This window comes from Rhinolophus sinicus, linkage group LG06 (genome assembly GCF_036562045.2).
Source record: "Rhinolophus sinicus isolate RSC01 linkage group LG06, ASM3656204v1, whole genome shotgun sequence".
NCBI lineage: Eukaryota > Metazoa > Chordata > Mammalia > Chiroptera > Rhinolophidae > Rhinolophus > Rhinolophus sinicus.
This window is the reverse complement of record NC_133756.1, coordinates 117,299,157-117,317,122: the sequence shown is the minus strand read 5'-3', so window position 1 is coordinate 117,317,122 and position 17,966 is coordinate 117,299,157. Positions and strand designations below refer to the sequence as shown.

Here is a 17,966-nt window from a genome sequence, read left to right as displayed (position 1 = left end):
GGTAAAGGGCCAGAAGTGATCCTCCATCTTCTCAGCGATGGGGGTGGGGAGCAGGGTTCCTTGAGTGTGAAGGGATGTGATTGGGGCTGAAGTCCCAAGACCCAGGGTGGGGATGACCCAGAGCTTTAATCTCCCACTCAGCGGTTGTCCCCCAGGGTTTGCCATGAGGGTTCAAAGACCATAATGGAAGAGGAGGAAAGCAGGGTTCGAGTGGATGCAATGGTGCCAATTACCCTCAGCAAAGAAGAGGCTGGTAGGCCGCATTGTTTCTCCAAAATTATTTTTTAATACATTCATGTGGGTTATACAAAGAGCTGGTCCCAAGGCCTGGGCTGCAGCCTGGCTACTAGAAGGTGAGAGCAGCATTATGTAGTGTTTTCAAAGATCAGGCATGGAGGGGCCTGCCCCTGTCCCCAAGCCTGAGAGAGTGTTTGTGTGCAGTGAGCACCTGTGGTCATGAGCCCAATCAGGACTGGGTCCCCTGGGCTGCCCGCCCGGCCCCCAGGGCCGGAGGCTGGGGCCAGGACATCAGGTTCCAATCCTGGCTCTGCCATCGACTCCCTGAGTCCTTGACCCTCACTGGGGCTCAGTTTTCTCATCTGTACAATGGGGCGGAGAGAGGGGCATTTTCATTGTCTCACTCTTTCCCAAGCACTGTCCTGAGCCAGACAGCAGCCAAGCACAGGTGGGAGGTGAAGACAACACGAGGGCCTGGGCTGATCCCAGGGCTTCCTTTCTTGCTGGACAGCCCATGATTCCATGGGTATGTGGGATAAGGGGTTAAATCTGTATATGTTTTTCTACCTATTTTTCTAGGAGAAAAAAAAAAAATCCCCACATGATGAGGACCAGAAAGAGAATTTGGTGCCAGCATTATCTTGTGATGTGACAGCTGTGAGGGAAGGAAACCACTCAGGTCCAGCCCCCAACCTCTCCCCTGCCACACCCCCAATGCAGTCTGAATTGACTTTTTTCACAGGCTCTGCCAGCAACTTGTACAGCTCTGAGCAAGTCCCTATTTTCCTAAGCCTCAGTTTTCCTATCTGTGCAATGGGGAGGTTGGACTCATGGTCTTACACTCCATGCTGTGCTCACTGGATAAAAAGGGAATGAGGGAATGCAAGAGCAAGAAGAGACCAGCCTGCAAAGGAGGGAATGAGGGAAACTGAGGCAGAGAAGAGGAGAGGGCCTGTGGCTGCCTGTATTCTCTCTGCCTGCCTGAGGGAGAGGAGTGGGTGGGGATGCACAGCACAGGATTCTCCCTGGCCTTATTCCAGTGATGTGGGGCTACTTCCGGTCCACCTGACAGCCTGCAGCCCATACAGTGGCAAAGCTCAGGCCCTGAAATCAGGAGGATGAATCTGAATCTCAGTGGTGGCATTTCTTAGCTGAGGCTAAGAAATGGAGGGAGACTTGGAGCCTCTTTCATAAAACAGGATAAAATACCAACCTCAGAGTGTTGTCATAAAGAGGCAGATGCAGGCTTGGGTTTGTTACAGCTGCTAAGCCTGGTAAAACAGATCCAGAGCCCTAAGGCTCTAATTCCTGCCTCTCTGGTTAGGGTGGGACTGGGATGGAGCAAGGGGCCTGGGCAGGGAGTGGGGGCTAGGGTAGTATTTGGGCCAGTATGTGCAACACAAGGGTGCCAGGTAGGGAAAGAGCCTGTCCAGTGCAGGAAAAGGAATGGTCCAGTGTTGGCCGGAGCCCAGGGTGACAACCTCTTAACTAGGACCTGCTGCAGCTGCTGCAGCCCGCCCAACAGTGCTAGATCCAAGAGGTATTCATGTGGCTCCAGTTCTCTTCCGGTCACAAGCTCTTCATGTTCCAGAGAAGCTGAAAGTCATTATCAGAGTATGTGACAAATAGTCTGCTTGCAAATGTCTCAGACAAATCCTCTTGGTCTTGACCCTCCCTGGCCCTGTCTGGCCTGGCCGGGGCAGGACTCTGTGCACTCAGCTGGCACTGCTGAGCTTTGGAGCCCTGGACTCCACACTCTGTGTGGTCATTGCATGGCTCTGCGACCCCCTCCCCACCCAGACTGGGAGACGCTTGAGGGCAGGGATGTGTCTCCTTCACCAGTGTCCCCAATGCCCAGAGCAGGGTGTGGCACAAAACAGATGTCTGGTGAAGATTTGTTGATCCCCTGGGTCAACCTCATTTTCTGTCACTCCTGAAATTGCTCAACTTCCAGGTTCCACAGCTGGGCCACATGTGCAGCCTGGGAAATGGGTTGCCTTGCGATGCAGCAGGACGTAGGAAAAGGAGCACTGGGCTGGGATTAGAGACCAGGGCTCAGGGACCCCGGCTCACTGTGTGACGTTGGGCCAATCCCCACCCTTCCCTGTGCCTCTAGCTCCCAGCTGGGATGATCTGCAGCCCCAGCCTCTCTAGGCTTTATACTGTTGGTTGAACTTCTGCCGGCGGACACAGCAACAGGTGGCCAGCGTGGTGAGGACGATGGCAGAGACCAGTGCGAAGGTGAGGATGATGATGAGGTTGACGTTCTTGAGTTCCCCCTTCTCACAGTCCTCAGGTCGCACGTGGCTCAGGGACACCTCCTCCTGGGAGCGGAAGCGGCAGATCAGGTCCCGGGTGGCATCCACGTCCACACGGCCCTGGTGCAGCTGGGCCGCCAGCCAGCCATTGCCACAGCAGCTGAGCGGATTCCCCTGCAGGTAGAGGCGCCGGAGGCTGGTCTCCAGGCCGCCCATGGCACTGCCCGGCAGGAGGCTGAAGCTGTTGTTCCTTAAGTCCAGAACCTCCAGGGACACGGCCTGTGTCCAGGCTGGCAGGCGGCTCAGGCGATTCTCAGCAAGATTGAGCTGCTTGAGACAGCTGAAGCAGGGCAGGTCCACCTGCAGGACCTCCAGCCTATTGCCCTGCAGGGCCAGGACCTCTAAGGAGGTCTCCAGGCCTGCCAAGGCGCCGGTTGCCACCTCCAGCCCAGGGTTGGCAGAGAGGTCCAGCTCGGTAAGTGGCGTGTGGAGGAAGGCACCTGCCCTGAGTGTCTCCATCTCATTGTCCACCAAGTTCAGGATGCGTAGAGAGGAGATGCCAGAGAAGGCCACACAGCCTGAGGGTCCAGGCTCCCCTGGCCCCCCACAGGGGATGACCTGGTTCCCCTGCAGGTTGAGCCTATGCAGGCTGGCTAGGCCAGCAAAGGTGTATGGGGGCAGGTCCTGCAGGGTGTTGCCCTGTAGGAGCAGTGTCCGCAGAGACCCCAGGGCTCTGGCACCCAGCTCCAGTGTCTCCAGTGCATTGTAGCTGATGTCCAAGAGCACAAGGCAGGGCAGGGAACCTGCCTGCCGAGCCTCAAAGGCCTGCAAGCAGTTTCGGCTGAGGTTCAGGAAGCGCAGGGAGGTCAGTTGCTCAAGAAAGCCTTCGGGGAGGAGGTCAATTTCATTGTAGCTCAAATCCAGATTCAAGAGCTGGGAGAGGGGGTGGGTGCTGGTGTTGTGGCTGGGGTTCGAGAGGGGCGAGGCCGACCAGCCCTCGGAAGGTGCGTGGATGGCCTCCCCGCCCTGGGGCGGCCCCGCAGGGAGCTGGATGAGGTTGTTGGACACATTCAAGTAGATGAGTCTCGGGAATGTGGCCAGGTCGGGGAAGTGGAGCAATTTGTTCTCCCGCAGATCCAGCCAGGTGAGCTGGTACGTGGCCCGAGGCTCTGGGGCCGTCTGAAAGGCCTCGATGCTGTTGCAGCTGAGGTCCAGCACCCGCAGCTGCTGGAGGCTAAAGTCAGAGATGCAGGTGAGGGAGTTCCTGGAAAGGTTGAGGTGGGCCAGGTGGGGCAGGGCCTCGAAAGCACCGTCCTCGATGTCCATCAGCACGTTGCTGTGTAGGTCCAGCCGCTCAAGTGCCGGTGTGCCCCAGAAGGTCTGGCGGGAGAGGCGCGTCAGGCTGTTCTCTGCCAGCGTGAGGGTGCGCAGGGCGGGCGCCTCCCCCAGCAGCCGCTCCACCAGACCGCTGTACAGGCTGTTCCCAGACAGGTCCAGGGACGTCACGTGTGGCAGGGGGCCTAGACCACTGGTGCTCAGCGCCAGGCGGTTGTGGGCAAGGTTCAGATACTCCAGGTGGGCCAGGGCCTGGAACACACCTGGCTGGAGGAAGCTGATCTCATTGGAGCTCAGGTCCAGGTGACGAAGCGCCACGTAGAAGCCCAGGGGCAAGGCCAAGATGCTCCGAAGCTGGTTTCCAGACAGGTCGAGGGCCTCCATGTCCCGCGGAAGCACCGAGGGGACCTGGAGCAGGCCCAGGTCCTGACACAAGACCTCCTTGTCCACCTGTGCAGGGGGAAGCAGGGAGAGCAGCAGGCATGAGTGACTGCAGTCGCTGGAATCAGATACATGCCTCTAGGAAAGGGGACTGGAACCCCAGCCAGGCTTGGCTACACTTCGTCCCTAGCCTCCCAGAATACTCGACATACCTTCACCCCAGCCCAATCGTCCCATGTCTGAATGACCTGCATTCCGCTCCCTGCCCTGTCTGTGGCATGGCATAAGAACGGGACTCAAGGAAGCTTTGATGGGTAGACAGACAGAGAGCTGATAGACAGATAGAAGGACCAATGAACTGACAAAACACCCTGTACTGATTGGTATTCCGTTTTACAGGAAACTGAGCCACATGTCTTCTAATGTGACCCAGAGCCAGTGAAGATCAGGGCCAACGTGGAACCCAGGCCTCCTGGCTGCCCATCTTGAGTTCCTTTTATGGGCCCAGAGAGTTAAATTTGTCCAGCTGGTGTTAGACTAACCCACTTTAGGGGAAATGTTTTCAAAAGGGAAAAATGCAATTTGCACTCGTCATCCATTTTCAGCCTCCCACCCTCAGATCTCATTCAAGCCCTCGTTCAGTGGGACACAGTTCCAGGTCCCAGAGCTTGCCTTCCTCAGCGACACTCCCCAGAAATGACCTTCTTCCTGCCGCTGTTATCCACACACACCTCCATCAGTGGCTTCGCTTCCCATGGCCTGGTCCATATCAGCCCCTAGAGATGGGGAAAGTACAGGGGGCAGGGGAAGGATGGCCAGGGTGCCAACCCGCACTCTTGGATGATAACACTATGATTTTGCTACGTGAGCCTCATCAAGTCACATTCCCACTCTGGTTTCTTATCCAGTAAGTAAGTCATCCTCCCCAGCGCCCATTCAGTATTTGATTTTGTTTAGCATTTTTCAGACCAATGGTCTCATTGGATCTTCACAATAGCCTACTCATCAAATGTGATCACCTCTATTCAAGAAACCCAAGCTCAGAGAGGATAAGGGAGGATCTGAGATCACTCAGCCACTGAGCAGAGCTGGGGTTGGAACCCAGGTTTTTTAACAACCAAAGGCCCGTTTTGTCCTTCCACCCCATGAGCCTTCTGGGGCCAGAATTCTTTCCATGCAAATGCAGCCACCCTCTCGTCTTTTCCAGTATACCAGGAACCCCAGCCTTTCCCAACCAAGGGTCTCACTTCTCCCCCCACCCAGCTCAGGTCCAATTCCTGCCTCAGCTTCTATCTCCATTGATCCTTTCTGACCCATCCACCAACCAAATGCCTGGCAACTACTCAAAAATCTATTCTGACCGAGCTATCCTCTACTTAAACTCCTCCAGGGCAAAGTTCAGGACCCCAGCAGGCTGTTTGTGACCCTTGTTGACCTGTCCTCTCTCTTCCCAACCCCACTCTAGCTCAGCCCACATGCAGTGACCATACCTGACAACTGCCCATTGTACCCTCCCATGGCCACCTCTGGGCCTCCTCCTTGCTGTTCCGTGTTGGTTATGTCCCTCCCAATCAGATCTGGAGGGTGAATTCTGCATACTGAGCCCAGGGTCTCCTCCACCAGGAAGCCTTCCCTGACTGCAGGGCAAGTCAATGCTTCCTCCAGGTTCTCACGGCCTCGGTTCTTCTTCTGTCATAGCTTTGGCCCCTGAATTGTGACTGTCTGTGTGGGGACCAGCTAGACAGTGAGTTCAGAGCCAACAGGGACTGGTTTAGTTGATGTGGATGCCTTGGGCCTGGCCCACAGAAGGTGCTCAGTAATTCTTTTTAATGAATGAGTCACAGATATCCTCGCTTAGTAAAGTTCTGAGGGATTGAGTCAATCACTTTTCTGAAAGGAAAGAAAAGGGATGATCCATATATTCAGACTAAAGTCATAGACTGTTAGAGCAAAAAGGGTCCAGCCCACCCACTTCCCAGATGGGGAGACTGAGCCTGAAGATGGCAATGTCCTGCACTGGTCATGGTGAGTCAGTAGCTGAGCCAGCGGGGCAGGAACACCAGCCTAGGGGTTCCTGCCTGGCTCAGCTCTTGGCTTCCTCCCAAGAGCTCCAAGGTGAGGAGAGGGGAGGAACAGACTGCCCTCCATCAGGCATTTGTGTGCGTCTTCCTATTCCATGCAGTACAGCGACTGGCCTACTCAGAGGCACAGGGATACCCCTGCGGTAGGGCATCCATGTCAACTGGAAACCTACCCTGGCCACCTTGCCAGTCTTGCCTGGCTCCTTGACCTTTCCTCCCCCACAGCCTCTTGGCCAGCTGTGGCCACTAGGCATGGCCTCCCTGTCCTGTCCTCAGCTCCTGGACCATCCTGATTAAAGAAGGAACAGCAAAATGAACACGAACACAATGACTGCCACTAACTATGGAGTGCTACCATGTTTCCCCGAAAATAAGACCGGGTCTTATATTAATGTTTGCTCCAAAAGATGCATCAGGGCTTATGTTCAGGGGACGTCTTCCTGAAAAATCACGCTAAGGCTTATCTACCGGTTAGGTCTTATTTTCGGGGAAACACGGTAGCTCTGCCAAGATTGTGCTGAATGCATAGATCCCTTTGCCTTATTTAATCTTCCAAGGTACATTTACTCCTTAGTACACCCTAAGGAAATTGAGGTTCAGCGGGGTGGGCTGCCTCAAATCAGATAGTCAGAGGCTCAAAACTACGATTGCAAGTTCCTTTTCCTATTGGTGCCATCCAAGTTCTGACCACTGGGCCCTCAGCTGGTCGACCACCCAGGTTGAGTCTTTCGGCACAGTAAATAATACCAGCCACACTTCCTGAGCATTTACTGTGTTGCCGGCACAGTCCTGTGCATTACATGTTACCCTATATGCAAGCCCATATCCCATTTCACCTCTGGATACTCAAAGGCTCCCTGGGCACTAACCCCTGAAAGTTAAGCCTGGACACAAAGCTGGCCAAGCACAGAGCCTAAAACTTGCTTTATGCCCAGGGGCCCAGGACCCTGTCAGAGGCGCAGAGGAGGCTGCTGGCAGGTAGGCCTGCACTGGGCTACCCAACTCTCCAGTCTAGTCCGGGAAGGAGCTTAAAGGCCAGGGCAGCTCTCAGCACTCCATTTCCAGGGTGCCCACCATTTCCTGAGTGCCAAGCCCCCAGCATGACTGACTTACATGGGGAGGGGTCTTGGGGGAATCAGCCCTTAGCCAAGTTTATAGCTTCCCGACACCCCTACCCAAGCTCTCTGGGATGCCAGATGCCACTGCTCCCTACCTTTTTTTTTTTTTTTTTTGAAGGGAACAGGGCTTGACACCCAATTCCATTTTACCACCTGATCATAGAAGGAAAACAGGGTAGGGCAGGAACAGTCACACAGCAGTGGGTAGCATAAGCTCGGGACAGCTGGGTTCGAATCCTGCTCTGTTACTTCCTATTTGTATGACCCTGGCAGGTCATAGCTCTTCTCTCAGCCTTAGTTTCCTCAGCTGAAAAGAGGAGTTCTGGGCAGGAGAAAAGGAGAGAAAGCCCTCAGCATGGTGCAGGCACCACTCAAGCCCTGAGTCTGTGGCAATTTTTGTTTTACTATTTTGAAAATCATCGTAATTCCTTCTGTGGTAGTTCAGAAAGTGCTTCCCTGCCCATTATCTCATTTGCCCCAAATCCAAAGCTCACCCAGTTCCCCTTCCTGTTGGGTGGCCCAGGCCCTTCACCTCTCTGAGCCTGTCTCCCTAAGTAGAATGTCGGCTATATTTGGTGGCATGTGAGGCCTTCTCTGCTTATTATTATGGGTTCTAGGAATCTCAGAAAGGCTCTGAGGAGCAAGAAGTGAGGTGACAACAGCAGGACACTGCAACCCCAAAGAAGGGCTGCTGGGTTCTTGCTGCCAGCACATCCAGTCTCCAGAAGCAGGTGCCATTCTGTGTCATAAGCTTCCAGCCCCAAGTCCAGGTGGAGCTGTCAGAGCTCCTGCCTTGACCTCAGCGACCACCCAGCCTTACAAGTAGACCGAGATGGTCCCTTTTCTCTGTACCCCACAGGGTCACAGTAACTTTAGGGCTAGTCTCCCTGGCTCAGGGACAAAAAAAGAAACAAAGTGAATCAAATCTGGCCCTCAAGCAGTTCTTGGTCTTGCAGGTGAGACAGGCTTGGACCCATGTGTCAACTATGCCATGTGCTCAATATTGAGATGGAGGGAAGCTTGGGGTTGCGGAAGTCCAGAAAAGGGAGCAAACAGAACCAGGTCAGCCTGGGAAGAATCACAGGAGGAGTCAGCATTTAACCTGGGCCGTAATGAGTGAGAGACACCCCAGCAGGGATGTGGCATATGGGTCCCAGTCAAGGAGCACAGTTAGAAAAGGGGATTTGTCCTCAGGAGGAACCTAGTACATGAGAGCCCTTCCCAACTGGCCCACCCCAAATTCCCCCCCACCATATATATATTCAACATTACCCAGCTGACCACCGTCCTGTGGGGGCAGCTTGAGGGAACAGAGTTCAATGTTGGGCCTACTGATCCTAGTTGAATGACTTTTGGACAAGTTACCTAATCTCTCCAAACCTCAGCTTCCAACTCTGTAAAATGGGAATAATGGTACTTACCTGGCAGGATTAATAGTAAATAGGTATTTGAACATTCTAGCAGGTTTAAATGCATTACATGCCTTTCCTTTCCTCTTCTGACTCGTCTAACTTCTGGCTTCTGGGGCTGGGACAGTAGGATACCCTAGGGCTGGGGGAGAGGGAAGCTTACCCTGCCCGGGCAGGGTTTCTTACCATCTTACAAAGCACCTTGTCTCGGTGTTGGGAGGTAGCCTGGCCCCAGGTCAGCACGGCCAGGAGCAGCAGGGTCTGATGGCTCATGGCTCTGCGTAGGGAGGGAAGGAAAAGGGAACAGTGTAAAAGCTCAGGCTCCTTCCCACTGCCAGCCTCCACCCTCCCACCCTGTCTCTGCCTGGCCTCAGGGAACCCCAGGCCACAGTCATAGCTGGAATTAAGGTGCGTGAATGGGGCACGTTGTGAAGGGCACAGGAAATGGGACTGTTGCCCATCGCAAGGGGACTCCAAGGTCAAGCCAAGGAGCTGGGCCATTCCCCACCCTCAACCCCACCCCCCACCCCAGCAAGAATTTTTAAGCAGTGGGTGACATGATTAGATTTGGGTTTCAAAAGACCCCAACTGGTGGAAGACAGTCCAGACTGGTAAGCAGGAGGCAGAGGGACCCTAAGGGCTGCCCTAGGGCTGGGGTGGGATGAGGTGGGGAGCTGGGCCTCTGACTCCATTTCTTCACAAGCCACAAGCAGGTCACCCCATCCTAGCTCCTCAGGCCCCAAACAGAATTCCTCAACACCCCCACCCCCACTCCTGGACTTTATTTTGCCCTTTTTCTTTTGATTTTCTGATTCTCCAGTCCCTGCCATTGTTTGAAGGCTGGGCCTGGAGCCTTGACAGGAAGCCCCGCCAGGAGGCCTGCCCTGCCCCCCCCCCCCCCCCTGCACTGAGGTAGTGAACTTCCCCAGGAGCACACTGCCAGGCCTTTTACTTTCACTGAAGCCACAGCAAGTGCCAATGCAGGGGACACTCAGGCCTGCTGAACCCGCCCTTCTCTCTATGAGCTGGGGGAGCACAGAGACCCTCAATAGGGTGGAATCCCAGTGTTGCTAGGGGCTCCCTCACTGAGGACATGGGCCAAGTGCTAGGAACACACAGATCCATCCATCGATTGCATTCATTCATTCATTCATTCACACCTTTACTGAATGCCTCCTCATGTCTGGCTCTGTGCTGAGAACCAAGGATTCAAATAAATGTACAGAAGTGACATAATACATACAGAGCATTAAGAAAGAGGGACACACAAAGCCCTCCTAGGGCGCTGGACTCAGAGTCACCCATACTTGACTGTTCCTTATGTCTCCTCCACTTACCTGCTACATGACCTGATGCAAGTCATGTCACCTCTCTGAGCCTCAGTTTCCTTTTCTGAAGTTAATGCTGACCTGCCAAGTTTTGGTAAAGATCAAATAAGATATATTCTAGGAAAGTGCCACTTACAGAGCCCTTACCATGTTTCCCTGAAAATAAGACCTAACTGGAAAATAAGCCCTAGCATGACTTTTCAGGAGGGCATCCCCTAAACATAAGCCATAATGCGCCTTTTAGAGCAAACATTAATATAAGACCCGGTCTTATTTTCGGAGAGACACAGTATTATGCACCAGGTACTTTTCTTGACACTTTATATGGATTAACTCATTTAATCCTCATAGTAATTCAATGACTTGGCTCCATGATTCCCATTCCCATATTGCAGACCCATTCCCATATTGCAGACGGGGAAGCTGAGACTCAGAGAGATTAAGTAACACATCCAAGGTCTCACAGCTAACAAGTCTGGCTCCTCGGTCTGTGCCCTTAACCTCTACACTATAAGGTCTCCCAGAGGTGCTGAACGGTGACCCTGAGGCTGCTTTATAAGAGGCATTTCTAGAACTTTGAGGGCTGGGTCGTTACTGTTGGGACCCACTAGCATCCTTGTGATGAATTTTAAGTGAATGTGGCATTTGTGAGGTCCTTTCTTGTTCATACAGGCAGGGGCCATGGCGGTCTTTTAAACCCTGTTCCTTGGGTTCCCCTCAGCATGGGCCTCTGCTCCCACAGCTGCTCTCTTCTCACCTGCATCACAGGTTGGGTTTTCACAGGAAATTTTGTTCTGCTGTTTAAAAAGCAGAACATCATCACCCATCTGAAAGCCGGTGTACTCAGAATTGAGTGGAAAGCCCTCAGCCGGGCCTCTGAGGCCCTTGGGGAGTGTGCCACGACCAGCCAGTCTCCTTTCCAGCTTCATTTCTCACTGTCCCCTCTCCCACTCTGGGTTCTGAAAGCCTCTTATTTCCTTTACTTCTCAGAGTCCCTTTTCACTGACCCAAACCTTCCCTTCCTCCCCTCTCTTGTGCTGAATACCTCCTTATCCTTTGGGTCTCAGCTTAGATGTCACCTCCTCCCAGAAGCCTTCCTGGTCCCCTAAATCTGGGCTATGTGTTGGTCCCTCCTCCACGGTCCCATAGCCCTTGAGCTTCCAGTGAGCACAGCACCAAGCATTCTATGGTTTAACCACCACCCCCGCCGCCCACTCCTATGTGAAGTGTCCCTAGGGCAGAGGGGCTCACTGTCCTCTGGGACCCATCTCAAACCACTGGGCAGGTGGGGAGGAAGCACTGAGAATTGACATGAAGTATCTTGGTGACACTTGCGAGAGTAGTGTTCAACTTGACTCTCCCTGCCACACTCATTCCTTCCCCACCCCACCCCTCACCCCCATTGGCCAGCCAGTGGGTTCTGTCTGCTCTCCCTGAGAAATAGCCCCCATGATCTCCTTCCTCCATCATTGCCACAGGCTGAGGCACCACCATGACCCTGGGCCTCTTTCAGTCTGTCTTACACGTAGCAGCACAGAGGTGTTGTTAAATCATAGATCAGATCACAACTCTCACAGCTTGGAGGAACCTCCAATAGAGCCCAGGCTTTACACCTCTCCTCTCTGACTCCATCTCACCAAATTCTAGCGTTCTCACCATTCTTTTGGTCATTACTCAAACACAGCAAGTGCATTCCTGCCTCAGGACCTTTGCCCTGCTGCTCCCGCCACCTGGAATGCTCTTCCCCAGATCCTTACAGGTTTTCTTGTTTTCCTCACCTTGACCAATTCCTCATAATTAATTTTTTATTCTATGAGAACAGGGGTGTATTAAGGGGTGCTCACTAAAGAGCTATGGAACAAATGGGCTGAGGGGTGAGTGTGAGGGGAGGACAAGCAAGGGTCTGGCTTAGTTCTGACCTGAAGGCATTGCTGCTCAAAGGGGCCCTCACGTCCCCCTCCTCTGCCTGCCAAATCCCACCCTACCCCCAAGATGGGCACCAGAGCATCCAGCAGGGATTGTCCCTACAGCAGTGGAACTCTGTTCTGGCATCTGACAGAAGGGGACTCCTCAGCTGTGTGCATCCATCAGCAGTGCCCAAGACACAGTGTGTAGAATTTGAGGGTGACTTTTTCTCAAGTGGGAAGACTCCGGTCACTCAGAAGCAGGGTCCCATCCAGACTCTACTGCTCCCCAGCCCGTTCCCTGGGGCAAGTCCCTTAACTCTTCAGTGCCTCACCATCCCCTCGGTAGGGCAAGTAGCCTGGTTTCCGTTCTGCCATTGACTACCCCCAACCATTGTGATGATCAAGCTGAGAATGGCTATGAAGGTGCCCTGGACACATGTTATCTTTCTAGCTGGTACCATGACCTGCAGGACTGAGCAGCCCAGGTCAGGTGTGTTGAGGGCGGAGGCCCCAGGCCAGTGGACAAGTGGTGACAGGAGACATCCTAGGACTCTGACTGGAGGGAGAAGGGCTAAAGAATAGCTGTGTGTGTGTGTGTGTGTGTGTGTGTGTGTGTGTGAGAGAGAGAGAGACAGAGACAGAGACAGAGACAGAGAGATGGGGTGGGGCAATGCCTACTATCATAATAAGCCTATCCTTACTATTTAAGGATGTTAGACACTCTTTAAGCACTTGACCTATATCATCTCACTTAATTCTCACAACCCAATGAAGTAATTACTATAATTTCCATTTTACAGATGAGAAAACTAAGGCTCAGAAGGATGAAATGACTTACCCCATTGTTACCCAGCTCATAAGTGTTTGGGCATTTAGCTCAGCTCTATGTGACCCAAATGCTGTGTTCTCTCCAGCAGGTGTTGAGTTGCCTGTCCCTATAACACTGCCCTCAATTTGCCTGTGAGGAAAAGAGGCTCAGAGAGGTGACTTCCCCAGAGTCACACAGGTGATAAACAGCAGAGTCAGGATCAGAATCCAGTCTGTCTGCCTCCAAAGCAAATGTTTCCACTACCCCAGGCCAAGATCTCCCTCTCTGACCCCCTCCAATGACACCCACCCCCAACATCCACAAGCAGACAGGCTCATGATGCTGGGCTGGGGGTGTTCCTCCCCCTCCTCTCAGCAGGGATCATTGGTGGGGTCCTGGGAGAGCTGCGGATGCCGAACGGAGCAGTGAATCACTAAGGGCAGACATGTGCATCCCACGGGGGAATTAGACCTTAACCCAAAGGAATGTGGCTGTGATGGCAGAATTTCAGGCAGCCCAGGGTGGGGGTGGGGGTCCCTCACATCTTACCACCCATAAAGAAGGCTGGCTTTGGAGCCCCTTTGAGAGAGGTGGGTACACCCCACCCTCTAGATTGGCAGGTTATCTGGTACGGTGGGACGGGAAGCCCCACGCAGGGCCTGAGTAGAGGATGGTAGGAGACCTTGATTCAAATCCTGATCTGCCACTGACTAGCTATGTGTTCCCGCCAAGAGGTGTCCTTTCTGCTGTTGTCTTCCCATCTGTCAAATGGGAACGCCGGCCACGCCCTTCGCGGGAAAGATTCGTTGCTACAGGAGCCTGAGAGAGGCTCTGGGGCTGAGAGTGGGTCAACCCTGGCTCCACGCGCGAGGTGGGGGGCGGCGGCGGGAGGGGGCTGCTGTGGGGTGGGGATCGGCGTCCGGGTGGACTAGCCCCAGACCAGCTCCACGACCTCTGCTCTAGAGGGGCGCGGGACAGCCGGTTCCCTAGGGGGCCGGCCAGCCTCGCCCGCTGGGCGGCTCCTACCTGGCTCAGCGCGGCCGCCGCTCCTCTCCCAGGCAGCCCCGGCACATTTTGCGCAAACCTGACCCCCGGTCCCACCTCCAGCCAGACCCCGGGGTCACGGCCCGAAGAGGCGCACGGCCGCTCCTCTGCCCCACGGGAGCCCGACCCGCGAGGGGGCGGCTCGGGCTTCAATTTAAATACCTCTCCCGCCCCACCACGCCCCCCCTCGGCCATGCCGCGGGGTCCTAGCGCCCGGCGCTCCCCAGCGTGACTTGGTTTATCCCGAACCCGCAAGGGAATGAAGTATTTTCTTCACGCTGGAACCCCGGCTGGGAAGGGGTGGGTTGAAGGGTGCGGGATGAAAGGGCCGGGGGAGAGGGGTCGCTGAACAAGCCTAGTGAGAGCGAGACCCGGCCCCGGGCCGCCACACGTGCCGTTCGTGGCCCCCGCGGGGTCTGGAGGGGCGGGTGGCTCTAGGAGCCGTAGGTCCGCAGAGGAAATCCGGCCTGGCCCCGATTTCCCCGCTGCCGGCGCCACCGCACTTAGGGGGGACAAACAGAAGTCAACGCGGGGCTGAACGCGGAAGGAAATGACCCTTCACTGGCCCTGGGGCGGCCACAGAGGGGGCTCCCATACTGCCGCTGCGAGTCCCTGGCGAGTCCCGACAAATTATTTCCCCTCTGGATGTGATTTAGTGTTCAGACCTGTCTCCAAACCTTTGGCAACCCTGTGAAACGGTACCATCGAAGTCTTCAGTTTTCAGATTGAGAAACTGAGTTTAGGCATGGGGACAGCGAATATAAATAAAAATCAATAGCTAGAGACTGGTATGGTCGCCATTTATATTTTGGGAAATTGAGTCCAGGAATGTTCATTGGCACATCCAAAGTCATACAGCCCATTGAGCCCAATTTGTCCACAAAGCTAAATCCAGGCCAATCGGGGTGCCCTTTTCCAGGCACCATCTTGCTCAGGTTGTTTTAAAGTGCTGTGCAAAGTGGCATGGTATTATTACTGTCTTTTACTTCAAAGGTTGATGTACATCTTCCCCAAAGCCACCCCTTCTTCTAGGTACTTTGGCCATACCAAATCACAGGTACTGTGCCCTCCCTGCTGGCTATAGACTCAAGCATAGTGGTGCCTGGGCGAGGAGGGTCACAGCTGTCCTCAGGGTCCTGGTTCCCAGGATAGGAGGGAATTCCTCCTCCACAGTATTTCTCTTCCCTGATGTAGCGGCACAGGGTGCCCCATTTTACAGATGGGAAAGTGACCACCCAAAGCCTCATGGTGAATCAGGCTTAAAATCAGGCTTAAAATCTGGATTCTCTCAATGCTACAGGGCTGCTGCCTTTCCTCTTTCCACCTGTTTCACTGTGGGGACAGGCCTGGGTAGATGGGGATAGCCCAAAGAAGACAAGCTGTGATAGTGGATGGCCCAGGGCCTAACCTAGCCTCAGAGGAGATCAGGGAAAATTTCCCTAAGGAGGAACCCAAGCTGCGATGAGGGCATGGGTAGGGAAGGTTGCAGTATCTGGGCAGGGTTTCCAGACCTCCGTCTTCCCTCCTGCCATCTGAGGCCTCAGATCTATGCTCATGGAGGTCCCAGCTGGTTATCTTGAACCCCTCTCTGGGCTCTAGTGCTCACTTTGTCAAAGGGAACCTCAGTTTCCCTGTCTGTAAAGTGGGGAAGATAGTAGCTACTTCTCAAGTTTGGTACCAGAACTAAGTATAGCAGACCAAGCCTGGGGCCTGCACCCAGTTGGTGTTAAGTAACTTCTCATTATCTTTTTGGTGGTGATTGGTGATACCTCTGCTATATCCTTCAGGCTTCATTTTCCAGATTCTTGTTCAAGGGGTCAATGTCCAGGAAGTGATTGCCAGCAGCTCTCCAGCATGGGCAAAATATGGCTGAGTTGGATTCAAGCATCCCTGGCTCTCCCACCCGACCCGTTCCCCCCGGGCCAGCTGAGCACCACCTCACATTTCCCTGAGCTGCTGCGAAACAGAAAACACTGTGCTGGCTCATGGCTCTGACTGGGGCTGGGGCAGGGCAGGGCTGGGGCTATGGCAAGCTGGGGAGAGTGGCCTGCCTCCCCACACACCCCTAAAGGCTGCAGTTGTGGTTAGTTAGTTCATGGGGTTACACCTCACTCAGTGCCCAGATGGGGCTCCCCAAGAGTTAGACACAGGTGGGCAGCCAAGTATGCCCACTTGCTGCAGATGCCTCTTGGGACGGGGCAGGGTGTGTGTAGGGGGGGGAGTGCTAAAAGCTGGGAACCCCATGTGCTCAGCACACCTTCCTTCATTTGTTCACTGCTTCAGTAGTCATGTTGCAGTGTGACTTTTGGCAGCCCGCTTGATCTTTCTGACCTCAGTTTGCTGATCTGCAAAGTGACACTAATAATAGCACCTGATATTCTAGCTTGCTGTGAAGATCCAATACAACAACATGTGTAAAGTATCTGGTTGGGGGCCTGGCCCGTAGTCCTTGCTCAGTAAATGTGATCCCTTCCCTGGAGGGCCTGGGGAGAGCTGGTGAATAAAATAGTCCAGGACCTATCCTTCTGGAGCTCCCAGACCAGATGGGAGAATAAGAGGACATAGGATGACTGAGTCCAGAGGCCTCGAAGGCCAAGTCCAGGAATCAGAGCTTGAGCTGAAGGAGGAGGAGAGCTTGGAACTGAAAAGGGTGGGATTTGCCTGGTAGCCATGTGAAAGGTAGCTTCCTTTAAAGGCCACCAAGGCCAACTTTCCATCCAACGTTGCTTACTTAGCTTCTGCTCGCACATCTCTAGGAATGGGGAGTTCTCCTGCACAGCCCATCGATGGGCAGCTCAGTCTTCACTGTGCTGGCATTTTTGTGGCTATGCTACCATTCCTGCATGCATCTGTCCGTGAAAATAGAAGACACATCTTTCCCTGTGTTCTTAGGACTACCATCTGGGGTGAGAAAACCCTTTCAGGCACCAAGTCAGGCTCAAGGCTCCCTGGGAGGGTTTCACCTCAGGCCAGAATGAAACTCAAGTGTCCCAGTTAGGAGCGGGTGGCCCAGAAAGGCAATGATGTGCACATCCTGTGTGACCTTGGACAAGTTGCTGAACCTCTCTGAACCTTGCTGTCCTCATCTAACTGTAGAACCGAAATGAGAAGGATTGTGGCACCCCGGACCCCCAATTTAGAGATGAAGGACTGGTCCACAGTGTGTATTCAGCAACAGCTGCTGAATACACACTGTGGACCAGTCCTTCATCTCATGTGGCAAATCAGGATAAAGACAGCCATAGACAGCCTTCCAGTTAGGTGTCTTGACTCTCAATTACTCACTAGGAAACTGAGGCTCAGAGAAGTTAGGCAACTGGCCCAAGTCACACAGCTTTGGAGTCAGATTTCTGGATTCCCAGACCAAATCTCAGTGCAAGGATAGGCCTGTTCTCACTCCCTGTCCCTGCCTAGCACCTCTGTGGGCTCCTGGGAGTCAGGAAGTTCCCTCATCAGCCCCTATTGGGGCCCTGCCTTTTGAGGCAGAACACTGGGTTCCCCGGTTCTTCTGCTCACCCTCCCTTGCTCCCTAGGGAAACTGGGCTCAGACCATACCCACCATGGGGCACCTCATGGAGGGACAGAGCAAATGTTGCTGGATGTCAGCTGTAGGGAGTTTATGAGCTAGAAGCTAACATTGGGTGCTTGGGAAACAAACACATAAAGGGACAGGTGGTGTGTCCCTTGCTCTGAGGAATAGCTGGAGTGTTAAATGGGAATAGTGAGGGCTTGCAGGACTGGGCCTGGTGCCAGGTACTTTACTTGAATTATCTCCCCCTCACAGCAATCCGACACAGAGGGGACTATCATTGCCCCCCTTTAACAGAAGAAGGACAGAGGCTCGCAAGTGTTCTATGACTTGTCCATAGTCACACAGCTAACAGATGGGAAAGGGCAGTGCACAGCAGCCGCTCCCATACAAGTCCTCAGCCTCCAAGGCCGTATTGCATAGCCAGCAACTGGCTTGGCTGGTTTTCTGTTCTCAGTGGGGGCACTAGTCAATTCCTCCCACCCCCCATGCCACTGTGGCACTTGGAGCCACCAATGCAGGGGAAGCAGG

The 17,966-nt window shown here is 53.9% G+C and overlaps 1 protein-coding gene across 2 annotated transcripts; it reads right to left on the bottom strand.

Annotated features, from left to right (window-relative positions):
- Positions 1-263: 263 nt before the first annotated feature.
- On the bottom strand, positions 264-14,048 carry LRRC32 (leucine rich repeat containing 32). Of its 2 annotated transcripts, none has more exons than XM_019726428.2 (3): positions 13,889-14,048; positions 9,006-9,096; positions 264-4,280 (listed from the first exon to the last, which is right to left on the bottom strand). In XM_019726428.2, exons 2-3 carry the CDS (start codon positions 9,090-9,092, stop codon positions 2,388-2,390), a joined length of 1,980 nt encoding a protein of 659 aa, XP_019581987.2. In that variant the 5' UTR covers positions 9,093-9,096; positions 13,889-14,048; the 3' UTR covers positions 264-2,387. The 2 variants fall into 2 exon arrangements, with proteins under 2 accessions (XP_019581987.2, XP_019581986.2); XM_019726427.2 differs by lacking the exon at positions 13,889-14,048 and adding an exon at positions 10,157-11,527.
- Between the last annotated feature and the right edge of the window lie 3,918 nt (positions 14,049-17,966).

Bases quoted from the DNA above. Each gene is read 5' to 3' on its own strand.
- LRRC32 (XM_019726427.2), bottom strand. From the start codon at position 10,182: ATGACTTGCATCAGGTCATGTAGCAG. The intron at 9,097-10,156 runs GTAAGTGGAGGA...CTCCCTACGCAG, and splicing joins TGCATCAGGTCATGTAGCAG to AGCCATGAGCCATCAGACCC. The intron at 4,281-9,005 runs GTAAGAAACCCT...CCCCCTGCACAG, and splicing joins ACAAGGTGCTTTGTAAGATG to GTGGACAAGGAGGTCTTGTG.